The sequence below is a fragment of the Acomys russatus genome, chromosome 15 (genome assembly GCF_903995435.1).
Source record: "Acomys russatus chromosome 15, mAcoRus1.1, whole genome shotgun sequence".
NCBI lineage: Eukaryota > Metazoa > Chordata > Mammalia > Rodentia > Muridae > Acomys > Acomys russatus.
In genome coordinates, this window is record NC_067151.1 from 19,789,880 (window position 1) to 19,805,557 (window position 15,678).

At 41.5% G+C, this 15,678-nt stretch overlaps 1 protein-coding gene across 1 annotated transcript in view; it reads left to right on the plus strand.

Moving 5' to 3' along the window:
* Larp1b (La ribonucleoprotein 1B) overlaps positions 1-15,678 on the plus strand; it is a 92,003-nt gene that overhangs the window by 67,348 nt on the left and 8,977 nt on the right. Inside the window, exons 13-14 of the mRNA XM_051157759.1 lie at positions 7,830-7,999; positions 8,420-8,529. Of these exons, the coding sequence (XP_051013716.1) occupies positions 7,830-7,999; positions 8,420-8,529 (280 nt within the window). The remainder of the gene's footprint in view (positions 1-7,829; positions 8,000-8,419; positions 8,530-15,678) is intronic.

The following is a 15,678-nucleotide window of genomic DNA, read 5'->3' on the forward strand; positions in this document are numbered from 1 at the left end:
AGTGCCATAGTTTGAGCAGACACCCCCAGGCCCTTGGTACACCCATCACGATGCTCTTCTTATAGGTTTCTAGGACCCTCTGTATCCTATTTCCCTGTCTCCTATATTTTTCTTAGCTAGAGTCCCAGTAGGATGTCCTCACATCTATCCAAATCTTCTGGTAAGTGAAGACTTTCATGGGGCATGCCTTTTGGGCTAGTGCCCAATTATAAGTGAGTATATACCATGTGAGTCTTTCTGTTTCTGGGTTAACTCACTTGGTATGATCATTTCTAGTTCCTTCCATTTGTCCACAAATTTCAGGATTTCCTTGTTTTTAATAGCTGAGTAGTATTCCATAGTGTAAATGTACCACAGTTTCTTTATCCATTCTTCAACTGAGGGACATTTGGGCTGTTTCCAGGTTCTGGCTATTATGAATAAGGCTGCTATGAACATGGTTGAGCATGTGTCCTTGTGTGGTGGAACATCTTCTGGGAATATTCCAAGGAGTATAATAGCTGGGTCTTGAGGAAACCCTATTTCCAGTTTTCTTAGAAAGCGCCAGATAGGTTTCCAAAATGGTTGTACAAGTTTGCATTCCCACCAGCAATGAAGGAGTGCTCCTTTTTCTCCACATCCTCTCCAGCATGTGGTGTCACTTAAAAAAAATTTTTTTTTTTTTTTTTTTTTTTGGGAGGATGGTAACAGATTTAAGAGCAGTGAATAGAGTAATTCAACGAAAGGGTCCTTTACAGCCTGGAACTACCTTCTTTGTTACCTAGATCTTGGCTTACAATAGTAATTGTCTTAAAAGATTGTTTTTTCCCCCACAATACTCTTGCATGAACAACATAAGGAAAGGTTTGCTTTTTCAATATCTACTCTGAACAATACTGGTCCAATAAAGAGATACCATTAGAAGGTACTTCCACAGGGAATATTAAATAGTCCAACTTTATGTCAATACTTTGTGTTACAGTCGTTAGAAATAATTTGTAGGCAATTTATATCATTTACCAGATAAATCAATCATTTACCATTACATGGATGATATTTTTGTTGGCTGATTTGTTTTTTTAATTTTTTATTAATTCTTGTTACATCTCAATAGTTATCCCATCCCTTGTATCCTCTCATTCTTCCCTCCCTCCCATTTTCCCCTTATTCTCCTTCCCTATGACTGTTCCTGAGGGGGATTTCCTCCCCCTGTATATGCTCATAGGGTATCAAGTCTCTTCTTGGTAACCTGCTATCCTTCCTCTGAGTGCCAGCAGGTCTCCCCCTCCAGGGGACATGGTCAAATATGAGGCACCAGAGTTCTTGTGAAAGTCATACCGCACTCTCCACTCAACTGTGGAGAATGTTCTGTCCATTGGCTAGATCTGGGTAGTGGTTTAAAGTTTACCGCCTGTATTGTCCTTGGCTGGTGTCTTAGTTTGAGCGGGACCCCTAGGCCCAAATCTGGCTATCATAATGTTCTACTTGTAGGTTTCTAGGACCCTCTGGATCCTTCTACTTTGCTATTCTCCCATGCTTCTCTCATCTAGAGTCCCAGTAGGATGTCCTCCCCTCTGTCCCAGTTTCCTGGTAAGTGAAGGCTTTCGTGGGACATGCCCCTTGGGCTAGTGTCCAGTTATAAGTGAGTATATACCATTTGAGTCTTTCTGCTTATTTTTGAGGTCATATCCACTTATAAGTCAGTACATACCGTGTATACCAGGCTGTTTTGAAAGAGCTGTTTCTTCACTGATGCCCCATTCCTGGTCATGCACTACGTTTATATTCACCAACCCTTTCTTCTTTAGGGTATTACTTCATGGTTTTTGTTTTTGTTTGTTTGTTTGTTTGTTTGTTTGAGACAGGGTTTCTCTGTGTAGCCTTGGCTGTCCTGGGCTCACTTTGTAGACCAGGCTGGCCTCCAACTCACATCAATCTGCCTGCTTCTGCCTCCCATTACTTCATGGTTTTTAAGTCTCAGCAATTGTGATTTACAAGTTTGGCTGGGTTGTTATGCTGTTTGTTTTTGTTTTTTGTTTAGGACAAGATCTCTCTGTGTAGCCCTTACTGTTCTGAAACTTGTTGACAAGGCTGGCCTTGAACTTAGAGATCTGCTTGCCTGGAACTAAAGGCGTGTGCCACCGCCGCCACCACCCAGCAACTTAAAAACAAACAAACAAACAAACAAAACCCCCAAAATAAGCAAAGTCCAAGGCCAGTGTGACTCGCTGTTGTGGTTCAGTCTGTGCTCAGCATATTCCGACCTGTGGACCCCCACTGGAGGGCTGTGGGCCAGTTAGCTGGGCAGACCCTCCATTATTAGGACTATGCTGGACAGGCAAAACCTGAGATGCCTCAACAGAGGTTGCCTGACCCAAAAAGCCAAAAATTTACGTACTGGCATTTGCTGAACTTGGCTTTAGTGACATCTTTATTGATTTAAAAACAAACAGACAAACAAAACCTCTGAAGTCTCTATCTCATGAATATGATGTTGCTTTTGTACAAGCTCCTGTGGGTAGCAGCAGTGTGGGAAGGGATCACACTGGGCTGTAGGTAAAATTTGGAAAATCTCAACTTGTGGAAAAGTAGGCTCAGGGGCCCTTAGATTTAGCAAGCATTGGGTTATTCATTGGGGAACCTGTTAAAAATGGGGCTCCATAAGTTATAGGTGAAATCTGGGCATGCACATTGCTAGTGAGCTTCCTTTGGGGTGCTGTTAGGGCCACATTTTGCTAGCCACTATTTAGCTTATGAGGTATTATTCCTTCATAAGCTTTTAGCAGTCTAGATGGATGATTGATGGCTTATTGTATGCTGTTCTGAAGAGCAGATGGCCTGAGTTGCTTTTTACAGATTTTTGAAGTATAGTTTACATATCATTAAAGTTTAACCACTTTAAGGCTATCATTTGAATTTCAGTATATGCTAGAGTTGCACCTCAGCAAGCCCTCCAGGGTACAGCAACGCCATCATGCTGAGCGCTCCCTCTTACTCACTGTTGGTGATGTCAGCACCTGACTTCAGCCAATGGCAGCTGCTACATACTTGCTTCTCTATGGCCTTGCATTTCCCAGAGAACATATAGGTGGACCATACTGTAAGTGGCTATGGGGCAGCCTTGGTATAATAGCCAGTCTTACAATTGAGGGTCACTATACAGATCAGTGCTTTGCTCCTTTTTATTACTGACAATGTTCCATGTATGTGTAAACATTTTGTTGTCTGATTAGCAGTTAGTGGATATTTGGATTTGTTTCCAGTTTCATCTATTCTAAACAATATTATTATGATCATTCATGTATATGGTAAGACCTATAGATTTTATTAACAAGAATTAACATTGATCTATTCTGCCAGGCTAGTAGTTGATAAAAATGTTAATATGTGCTTGCTATCTATTTATATATGCATATTTAAAATGATCTACATATTTTGTCTGTATGTGTGTTTGATTTGCATGTATGTTTATGTACCACAAGTATGCTTACTGCCCACAGAGGCCAAAATATAGGGTGTCAGATCTTCTAGGACTGGAGTTACAGATGGTTTCTAACTGCCATGTGGGTACTGGGAATTAAACCTGGGTCCTCTGGAAAGGTAGCTAGTTCTCTTAACCACTGAACCATCCTTCTAGTTCCTATATATGCATATTTTATTAGTAAAGTATATACTTATAAACTATTTTAATAATGTCATATGAAAATATTATAATGGGCCACACAAATTTTTTAAATGCTTTTTTTTAAGTTAAAAGGCACATATAGATCATAGTCATCATAAAATTGCCATATCTACTCTTACTTTTATATAAAGTTAATATTAACCCTAAAATCAAGTTTAGGAATTAAATAGGGGGGTTGGAGAGATGGCTTGGCAGTTAAGAGCACTGACTGCTCTCCCAGAGGACCCAGGTTCAATTCCCAGCACCTACATGTCAGCTCACAACTGTCTGTAACTCCAAGATCTGACACCCTCACACAGACATATACATATAGGCAAAAACACCAGTGCACATTAAATAAAGAAAAATACAATATTAAAAAAAGAATTAAATAAAAAACCTTATCCTTTGTGGGGCAGTCAGGATGACTTAATGAGTAAAAGTGCTTGCTGCCAAGCCTGATGGCCTGAGTTCACTCCCATGTGATGGAAAGAGAGAACTGACCCCAAGTTGTCCTCTGACTGCCCCACCCCACATGCCCATACCTCATACCCTGCACCCAAGTGCATAAGTATAATTAAAGGGCTTCATCACTTGATTTTTTTTAAAGTATTCAGATATAAATAAAATGTAGGAAATTGTGGAAGGGAAGCCTTGCCCAGTCTCACTCGATTGTAATCGTTGGTAGTAATTTGGCGTTCTTTTTTTTTTTTTTTTTTTTTTTTAGTCCGACTAGCCTTCACCATCTACTTGTTTCAGGCACTTTATACTCAGTCTGGCTTTGCATCATTTTTCTGGAAATTCTTAATCTGCTGCAGGATAATGATGGCTGAAGGACACAGTTTTTCCTTGGTATTTACAGTAGGCATTCATGAAAAATTCCCAGACCTTCTGCTTTGGTCAAGTTGTAATAACATAGTTCCATTGCATTTCTTACATAGAATTATTCTGTTAAAAAGATCTTTAACTCCAACACTGGGAAGACAGAGGCAGGGGAATTTCTATTGAGTTCAAGGCTACCTGCTCTAACAGAGAGAGTTCCAGACCAGCCAGGGCTACATAGTGACACTCTCTCACAACAAAAATGGGGGGAAAGTCTCTCAGCAGCTTTGTTTAGTTTGAAACTAAATTTTTATAAGAAAGTAAGTGACAAACTCTTGTTTCTTGTGATCAATTTTCAAAATATTAAGTTGGTACCTTAGCAACTTCTGAAAGTAGCTGAGTCTTAGCATTTCATTGTGGACCCATGGAATTCATAATCTGCTTCCACCACTGTTGTTATTAGTCATATGTCTGCTAACTGGTGGGATTCCTAATCTTCTCCCTTGTCCTTTGACCTTTGTTATTATTACTTAGATATTCTCTTATTTCCTACTTATATATGTTTCTAATAATTTAGTGTTGTTGGGTTCTAGGCTCAGGATTTCCAAGGCTTAAGTTGTAATTATATTAGACATTTTTTTCTTTGGGCAAACTCAGCTAATCACTGGTAATCAAACTCAGAAATCACTGCTTAGGAAGTTGTTATTGATCCTAGATGTTTAGATGTTTGGTCTGTCTGTCTTCTTTCCTTCCTTTGTTCTTTCTTTTTTCTTTTTGTTTTTGTTTCTGTTTGTTTTGTTTTGTTTTTTGTTGTTGTTGTTCTTTTTGTTTTGTTTTGAGACAGGGTTTGTCTGTGTTACCCTTGTCTGTCCTGGACTCCCTTTGTAGACCAGGCTGGCCTCGAATTCACAGCAATCCACCAGCCTCTGCCTCCCAAGTGCTGGGATTAAAGGTATGCACCACATGCCTGGCTCCCTGCCCCCCCCCCTTAAAGACAGGGTTTCTCTGTGTAGCCTTGGCTGTCCTGGACTCACTTTGTAGACCAGGCTGGCCTCAAACTCATGGAGATCTGCCTGCCCCCGCCTCCCTAGTGCTGGGATTACAGGCATGTACCACTGCACTCAGCTCATGTTGGGTACTTCTTTCATCTTAGCACTTGGTTTGACATTTTCCCCGGTATCTGTTCATTCTTATTTTCAAGATTCTGTGATACTGTGGCAGAAGTAACATAGCACAAACACACTTGAATTAAGTTTCACATTCCTTCTGAGGCACTATAACAGTCACTGCTACTCGGTGAGTCTGTGGCTGCTGATTTCAGGGATCTAATGAGATGACACATAGGATTAACATTGGTGGGCTAAATGAAACATGACTAGCTGTCTCATACTAAGGCAGAATATTTGAGAGATTTATAAGAAGGAGACATTTATTTCGGTTTAGGGTTTTAAGAATCCAGTCCAGACAGTGGTGCACGCCTTTAATCCCAGTACTCTGGAGGCAGAGACAGGCAACTGATCACTGTGAGTTCGAGGCCAGCCTGATCTACAAAGCGAGTCCAGGACAGCCAAGGCTACACAGAAGAAAAAAAAATCCAGTCCATCGTCACTGGAACCTGTGGTGGGAGCTTGTGAGGAAAGAGGAGGGACAGGGGCATGTCTCTCTGTGACCTGACTTTCCACTAAGCTCTACCTCTGTAGTAGTTTCCAACCATTTCCAACAGTGCCAATCTGGGTACCAAGCTGTTCACACATGGGTCTCTGGGAGGCATTTCAGATCCAAGCTACAGCAGAAGCAAGAAGTGGATAAAGCACCGAGGACACAAAACATATTCACTCTGCCACAGGAGGTATTCAAGAAGTGCCTCGCCTGCCCAGCATCTGTGTCAGGCATTGAAAGACACAGGGCCAACTAGTTGTACACAAGACGAAGGGCAGGACTTTCAGAGAGAAGGAAAAACACCTGAAAGCCTATGCACCAAGGAAGCAGGACAGCTGCTTGGGAAACCACGATTGAAGTGGAGCATGGCCATACATGGAGCAAGTCAACAAAGACAGGCTTTTGTACTGCAGGGTTCTGAGTGGAAGCAGGTCTCATTGGCTCTGAACAAGAGCTGGGGAAAATGAGAGACATCTTAGGAGAAGCAGTGGCATGTGGGTAAGTTCAGTTTTGACTTGACAGACTTGCGCCTACACAAGTATATGAGGATAGTAAGTGCCTGATGGTTTTACTGGAATGAAAGACGAACAGTTACATGTAAATCACGTGAAAGACAGAAATAGAGCCTGAATGTTTGCCACTGCTTCTTGGTCCATCTTCTGGCTCACTTGTCTTGCCGTAAGATTTTTATGAACAGATCAACAAGGCAGATAGCTCAGTGGTAGTCAGTTATAAGCTCACAGAATGGGACAATTCTGAAAGTTTAAGGAGGTGTGTGCAAACATCTTCAAGGTCACTGTAACTACCTAGGAAATGCAAATAGCATTCAGATCATATGATGGGAAAGTGCTTAAATCAGAAGAAAAACTGGTTTTGACTTGGATGAGAAATTGGCAGAAGTAGTCTGATGTGTTGTTTGCTTTAATGGCATTTCCACTCCTATAAATCCTGGGTATGGTACACCTGTGCAAGAGACATGTTCAGTAACATTGGTGTAGGAATGCTGGTTAAGCCAAAACCTCGGAAATAACAAGTGTCTACCAGTGTGAGAATGGGTAGATTTGATATGTTTATATAGCAGCATATCCTTCAGTACTGAAATGCAAGATTGGCAAATGAATGAAGTACAAACTACTTAAAGAATGATACATAAAGTATGATTTCATATCTGTAAACTCAATTAGGGAAAACAATATTATTGTATATATGTAGTAAAATACTTAGTTTAGGGGCTTGGTTATATCTCTGGGGAAGGCAGGAAGGAAATGGAACTATAAATGACAGGCATGCAAGCCTTCCTTAAGTGTTGTGTTACTTGTGTATTTGTGCATGTGTATGGGTGCATACACCCCATGCACACATATGGAGGTGAGATGACAGCTTGCTGTAGTCTGTTCTCTCCCTGTACCATATGGGTTCTGCAGCAGAACTCAGGTGGAAGGCACATTTACCTGCTGAACATCTTGCCCCACTCACTATAAAACAGAATGGAATGATGTAAAACTAAGTAACCACTAGTTACCAATTATTTTTTTTTATTCTTTTTAAGATATTTAAGATATTTCAATGAAAAACTCTTGTGCCTTGAGTTTTTGAGATTTGTCTTCACTCTCAAGGCAAAATATTTCCCTAGCATCTAAATAATTTAAAGAGCCACTTTACAGACTCGCTGATGAATGAGCTTAGAAGCTGTTTGATCTTTCAGAAATGACTCCAGCACTGATGGCTTGCACAATGCCCTTTGCAGTCCCTGATTCTCCCAGGATTCATCCTGCAGGGACTCCCAGAGCACATCCAATGCCCCGACTGCAAGATCCAAACAAAACACTGAGGTTTTATCCTGTCGTCAAAGAACCAAGAGCCACCGATGCAAAGGTACAAAGACCAGGGATATGAGGCCTGCATTGCATGTCCTCTAACAGCGCAAGAGAAGGCTCTTAACACGTGCATTTTAAAACTGCAACAGTTCCCTTTAAAGTGGTATTTACCTTGGCGGTGTCCTCAAGCTGAGAAGTACCTTCTTTTCTTAGTCATGTGAGTAAAGACAATCAAGGTGTAGTGAATTAACCCGTATTGATTTCCTTTAGCCATGTACTCAAACCAGGTCAGGGTCCTTAACTGTTGAGCTTCGTAACTTTGAGTGAGACATTTGGGTTTTGTGACTTCATGTGATTTCACAATGTGCCACCTGTAGGGTGAAAATGTGTGAGTTGGTTTGCAGGCAGAGGGTTTCAATTTACTTGTGAAGTTCATACTACCAAAAGAAATTGCAATGTTTGACTTCTTTTTCTTTAGAGTCCACGAAAGAGGAAGACAAGTCACGGCACAAACCCCTCTCTAGAGTATCACGTTGGGTGGGTGATGGATTCCAGGGACCACAGGCCAAGACCACCACCCTCTGTCAGGTACCTGGATGTCAGCCACTATCATGTGTTCTCCTCTCAAGTTTTCTGAAAAGAGTATAAGTTGCTATTTGAAAATTAAGATATAGAGGATTACGCAGCAGCGAGCAAGCACAGAGGGGTAAGGGAGCACAGAGATGAAGGAGCGAGGGAGGAGAGACCACCTAGGGTGCACAGAGCAAAGACTTCACTGGCATGCTTCCGTTTTAGTTCTTTTCCACAAGTGGGCATTGTCAGATTTGTAAATGGTGTGAGTATTGGAAAGTTCCTTAGAAAGAGCCTAGATTCCTCATGATACTTAGTAGGTTCCTAGGAGGTATTATTAAGAGAATTTTTTTTGGTTTAAATGGTTTACTCAAACTATATTAAGAACATAGAGGATATTTTGAATTTTGTTTTCCTCTTGGGAAGAAACAGGTTAGATCATCTATTAACAGGATGTATTTTGTTTTCCTTTTAGCTTTAACTTTAAACTAGGTGAAAATATAAGCCACTGTAGTGCTGTGTATTTAAAACCTATTTCATGGCCCCCTGGGAACAGGTCCCTGTCATGAAGCCTGACCCAGAGCTCACCTGTGGAAGGACAACCGATTCCTATAATCTGCCCTCTAATGTCGCGGCATGTGTGCAGTGCACCTGCACACACAGGAAACATAAACACTAAAGCCCATTTCATGTTTGTAGACAGTATTTTCAGAATTACTGTCTGGTCATTTTTTCTGGTTCAGATTAAATTCTGCTGAACCATCTTGCAGGTCCTAGGAAAGATTAATTTTATGAAAATAAGTGCTGGAGATTTTATCTTAAACTCAAAGTCTTGAAACTTTTTTTCTTTCTTTCTTTCTTTTCTTTTTTTTTTTTTTTTTTTGGAGACAGGGTTTCTCTGTGTGGCCTTGGCTGTCCTGGACTCACTTTGTAGATCAGGCTGTCCTCGAACTCACAGTGATGTGCCTGTCTCTGCCTCCCGAGTGCTGGGAGTAAAGGCATGTGCCACCGCGCCCGGGTTTGAAACTTATTTTTGTCAAAACCTATTTAGAGTGCTTTTACAGTGCTCCCAGTAATTACATCATCTTAACAGATAAAATGTGTGTGTGTGTATGTTGTTCAACATACTGCTTTTTAAGGGTTTTATTTCCTATTTAAAGTGCTTTTACATTAAATACATCATTCTTAATGGATAAAATGTGTGTGTGTGTGTGTGTGTGTGTGTGTGTGTGTGTGTGTGTGTTTCATCACACTGCTTTTAAAAAGTTTTATTCCATGCATATGTTATTATTTATTTATTTACTTGGTTTGGTGCGTTTGTTGCTTTGTTTTACCATGTTTAGAAATCAGTAAGGAATGGTCAGTGACACTTATTTTAGGTAGAATGGGCTTCTTTTCTTTCTTTCTTCCTCCCTTCCTTTCTTTCTTTTGTTTCTTGTTTGTTTTTCAAGACAGAGTTTTTCTGCACAGCCTCAGCTGTCTTGAAACTTGCTTTGTAGAGCAGAGATCTGCCTGCCTCCGCCACCTGAGCGCTAGAACTGAAGGCGTGTGCCACTGTACCCAGCAAATGTTTCTAAGAGTCGTATTTTATCATGTTATATTTTTCTTGGTAATAGTTATCATTCATAACTTGTCCATTTCATGTCTCACTTCATAATTTGCCATAGATATGAACAGTGATGATGAATTAAACTTCTGTACACACTAAAATGCCAGTCAGTACTGTGGTACACTCCTTTTGTCCTTGGTGCTAGCTCCTGTTGGAAGCTCTCTTGCTGGATGCTGGTGTAGCTGCTGTGGTTGTCTTTGGTTCATTTGGGGTGTTTTGCTGTGTTTGTTCATCAGTGTTCCTTTATGAAATCACACTGACCTAGTTTGTCCCCCCACACCAGGACTGTGCCTAAGATTCTTGTTTTGGTTTTTGTACTACTATGTGACTCAGGCTGTCCTTGACCTGCCGTCCTCATACCTCAGCCTCCTTTGTGTGAGATTACAGTCGTGAGCCACCAAACCGGCTTTGTCAGATGCTCCACGGCTTTTAGAGTCATACACACACACACACACATTTGTATGCACATGATATTCATCCTGTTGTGTTTCTCTGATAGTTCTGGTTCCGTATTATCAGGAAAATTTTCTACTGTCTTCAACATTTGTAAAAAATTTCTTTTATATGTATGTGTGTCTGAGTTTCTGTGTACCATGTGTGTTTGGGAGTCCCTGCTGACCAGAAGATGGCTTGATTCACCTGGAGCAGGTGGTTGTGAGCCACCATCTGGGAACTGGGAACTGAACCTGGACCCTCTGCAAAAGCAGTAAGTGATGTTAACTTCTGAGCCATTCCTCCAGCCCTCTCCAACTCTTGTTGCTTTTATTTTAAATTCACAATGCATATATGTCCTAACATTTAATAATGTCAGAGTTTTTAGATGTCTGGTGTTTGACTTCCTTCTCTGCTCTTTCCTCATTATAGTCCTCATTCATGCTCTTTCCTCATTGGATGGTGTTTGACTCCCATTCCCACCCTGCCCCAACCCACCCTGCAAGACTGAGTTTCTCTGTGTAGCCTTTGCTGTCTGAGACTGTTGATCAGGTTGGCCCTGAATGCTGGATTGAATGTGTGCACCACTACTATTTCCTTTTGTTTGTTTGTTTTTCGAGGCAGGTTTTCTCTGTGCAGCTCTTGCTGTCCTGGAACTCACTCTGTCGACCAGGTTCCCCCTGATGAACTCAGAAATCTGCCTGCCTCTCACTTTGGATACTTTTGATCTTTATTTAAGCATACTGTTTTTTCCTCAGCAAGTTCTCTGTTTGCATGTGGTACTCACCCTTCCATTAGGTGGTGTGTGTGTGTGTGTGTGTGTGTGTGTGTGTGTGTGTGTGTGTGTGTCAGAGAAAGGGGGGAGAGAGAGGGAAAAGAGAAGAAAAGGGGGTGCTGCTGGGTCTTACTATGTATCTTGGGCTGGCCTTGAACTCGGATCGCTCACCCTTGCCAGGATTAAAGGCTTGTGCTCCCACCAAGTGACAAGTCTGCGGTGGACCTATTCTGTGGGCTGTGATGGCCCTGTGCTGTGGCCACAGATGACAAGCACATCGTGGCAGGAGTGCATAACAGAGCAAAGCCATTTTTCCCACTGCTAGGAAGCAGAAGAGCAAAGAGGAGACGGTCAGAGTCCTATAATCCCGCTTATAGGCTTAGGACCTAAAGACCCTCCATTTAACCACCCGGCTTAAAGGTTCCAAGAGTGCCACACTGGTGGTCAAGCCTTTTGAAACATTCAACATCCAAACTAGAACAACATTTTGAATTGAAGTAGGAAGAAGTAGGACCTCCACTGACCTGTAATAAAAAAGGAAACTGAATTGGTTATCAGAAACTTCCCAATAAAAGTATTGGATCAAACAGCTGCATCAGTGAGTTCACCATGAGCCAGGTATGGAGGCACATGCCTTTAATCCCAACACTCTGGAGGCAGAGACAGGTGGATCTCTGTGAGTTCCAGGCCAGCTTTGTCTACATAAGTGAGTTCCAGGACATCCAGGGCTATACACAGAGAAACCCTGTCTTGAAAACCCGGAGGATGCGAGATGGCTCAGAGGTTAACAGCACTGACTGCTCTTCCAGAGGTTCTGAGTTCCCAGCAGGCTCACAACCGTTTATAATGAGATCTGGTGCCCTCTTCTGACCTGAAGGTGCACATGCAGGCAGAGCTCTATACATAATAAATAAATGCATCTTTTTAAAAAAATTAACTGTCATTTAAGAAAGAAAGAAAGAAAAACCAGAGGGAAAAAGCCCATTGTTTCTCAATATAGCCCCATTTATATTAGCATCCAAAATAGAAATAAATCTAACCAAGGCTATGAAAAACTTGTATGCTCTATAGGGGGAGGAGGTCCCCCTCAGTCACAGTCATAGGGGAGGGGAGTAAGAGGAGAATGGAAGGGAGGGAGGAATGGGAGGATACAAGGGATGGGATAACAATTTAGATATAATATGAATAAATTAATAAAATATATTTTAAAAACTTGTATGCTCAAAACATCAAACCATGAAGCCAGTATAGCCAGGTGTAGTGGCACACTGCTTTAATCCCAGCACTCAGTAGGCAGAGACAGGCAGATCTCTGAGTTCAAGGCCAGGCTGGTCTATAGAGCCCAGGACAGCCAGGAGTTCACAGAGAAACTCTGTCTCAGAAACCCAAAACAAAAACCAAAGGGTGGGGGATAGGGGAGATAGGGGACATCAGAAGGGAAAGATGGATCTGTGCTTAAAGCACTAGTTACACAAGCCTCATGACCCAGAACTCATATAAAGGGAGAGAGAGAACTGAGCCCATGAAATTGTACTTTGATCTTTACAAATGCTCAGTAACACCCCTCCATCCATTATACATATACACAATAAAAAAATAATAATTTTTTTAAAAATAGTGAAAGAAATGTAAGAAGATCTAAATAAATGCAAAGGAATCCCATATTCGCAGGTGAGAAAGTGGACACTACTGAGACATCACTAGTACCCAAAGGATTTGTATGTTGGACACATTTTTATCAATAATATAATAGCTTCCTCACAGAAAATTAAATTCAGTGTAATTATAGGGAGCCCTGGAAAGCTAAAAGTAACTAATTTAAGAGAGCTAACATGTTTCACCTCTGAACATTACTCCAAGTGAAGAGATACCTCAGCAGTTAAGTGCACTCGCTGCCTGTGCAGAAGACAAGGGTTCTGTTGCCAGCACACAGCATCAGGCAGCTCGCATGCCTGTAATTCCAGCTCCAGGCAATCAGAATAAACTCTTAGCTTACATAAGTTTCCTTGGTCAGTAGCTGATACGTAGACCAATGAAATAGTATAGAAACCTAGGAATAAACCCTCACATGCATGATCAATTTATTTTTGACAAGGGTGTTAAGACCATTCAATGGGGAAAGAATATATTGTCAATTAATGGCATTAGGAAAACTGAATGTCCATGTGCATACTGCTGAAGCTAGGTCCTTGCCTTTTACTATTTAAAAAAAAACACTCAAAGTAGATTTTTAAAAGACCTAACCCTTTTTTTTTTTCCAAGACAGGTTTCTCTGTGTAGCCTTGGGTGTCCTGTACTCACTTTGTAGACCAAGCTGACCTTGAACTCACATCAATCTGCCAGCCTCTGCCTCCCAAATGCTCGGATTAAAGGTGTGTGCTACCAGGCCCAGCAAAAGACCTAATCTTAACAACTAAAACTATGCAGGTTTTAAGAAGAAAGCATAGAAAATCTCATGAAACTGGATTTGGCCTCATTTCCATGAATGGGACACTAAAAGCCCAGACAACAAAAGAAAAAAAGTAAAGGGACCATATCAAGATGATCGACATCTGTGCAGCAGGGAAGCCATCAATAGAATAATATACCTTAGTGGAGAAATTATGGTGTCTGGTGAAGAATTCAAGTCTAGAACATTTAAAGACTTCTTGTAACTCAACAGCAACAACTACAATAAAGTTTTAAAAAATAAATAAACCAACGTAGGGCTGGGGAGGCGGCTCGTGGTTGAGAGTGTAGTGCTCTTACAGACAACACCAGCTCAGGTCCCAGCATCCTGATGGAGTTCACAACTGCCGAGCGCTCCAGCTCAGGAGGAGCCAGAATTCTCTTCTGGCCTCACCTACACATGCACACGCATACACATACACAGGTAAATGAAAATAAAACTTTAAAGAAAAAAATCCCAATTTTACAATGTGTGAGAAACTTAGGACATTTCTCTGGAGAAGGAAAGGTTTACAAGTGAAAACTCAGCATGAAAAAAAAAAAATCATGACATGGTTCTTGACTAGACAAAAACTAAAAAAGAAAAGAAAAGAAAAAAACCTACAATGAGATATCAGTAGGTTCAGTGAACTGAGTTGTGTACCCCAGAATCCACGTATTGAAGCCCTAATCCTTCGTGTGATTGTGTTTGGTGATAGGGCCTTTAAAGAGGCACTAAACGAGGCCATAGGGTAGAATTCTGCTCTAAAATGCATTTGTCCTAATATGGAGGCTTATAAGCAGACATAGAGACACCAGGCATATGTCTTTGTGCCTAAACAGAAGACAGGACATAGCAAGAAGGTGGTCATGTGCAAGTCAGGAGAGGTTTCCCCAGAAGCCAGCTCTGTTGGGGTGGGGTGGGGAGATGCTGAGGGTCACACCCCCCACGGCCCCCCCGTCAGGCCCCGTTCACACACAGCACTTGCTGTACTACTGGGTTCTCTTCTGAGACAAGGACTCAGACGAGGCAAGTCTGGAATATGCTACGTAGAGCATGTTGGCCTCAATCCTGTGACTGTTTGCCCTCTGCCTCCTGCATGCTGGATTGCAGGTGTGTGCCATCCACCTCACGGAGTGTCCTAGTTTGCTTCTCTGTTGTGCTGATGATAAAACACTGGCCAAGACCAACTCGGCAGGAGAAGCGTTTACTTAGTTTTATAACTCCAGGTCATAGTCCATCATTGAGTGACATCAGGACAGCAGTGCAAAGCAGGGACAGAAGCAGAGACTATAAAGGATCACTGCTTACTGGCTTGTTTTCATATACCCTGGGTCTTGGTCCCACCTATATCAATTATTAATTAGGAAAATGCCTCCACAAACTTGGCCATAGGCCTTAATGGAATTAATTCCTCAATTGAGGTTTCCTCTTCCCAGTCCACTCTAATTTGTTGACAGAAGAGAACAGAAATGCCTTTTCTACTGGTCATCTTGTTCTTCAGCATCTAGCTCTAGAATTTAAGGGAATATTTTTCTGTCATTTAAACCAATCCAATTTGTTCTGTCTTGTTATAGCCCAAGGTGATTGTAGAAGTATAAAAACTTTCTGAAAATGTTTGCGAGGATGCAGACAAACTAGAGTGTTCTTCCGTTGCTAGTGGAAATAGAAAATGCTGAAGCCCCTGCAGAAGAGTTAGGCAAGTTCTCAAAATGTTAGGATGTAAAATTACTGTATAGCCTAGCTGTACTACTCCTGGGTGTTTACCCAGAGGTACTGTGTATGCATGTATGCATGCCCATGTGTATTTGGGTATATATGTGTACATGTTTCATAAGTGTGTTCCGTTCATGTGGAGGTAAGGGCAACCTTAGTAGTTAATCCTTGGGCACTGTCTACCTTTTCTCTAGGCAGGGTCTCACT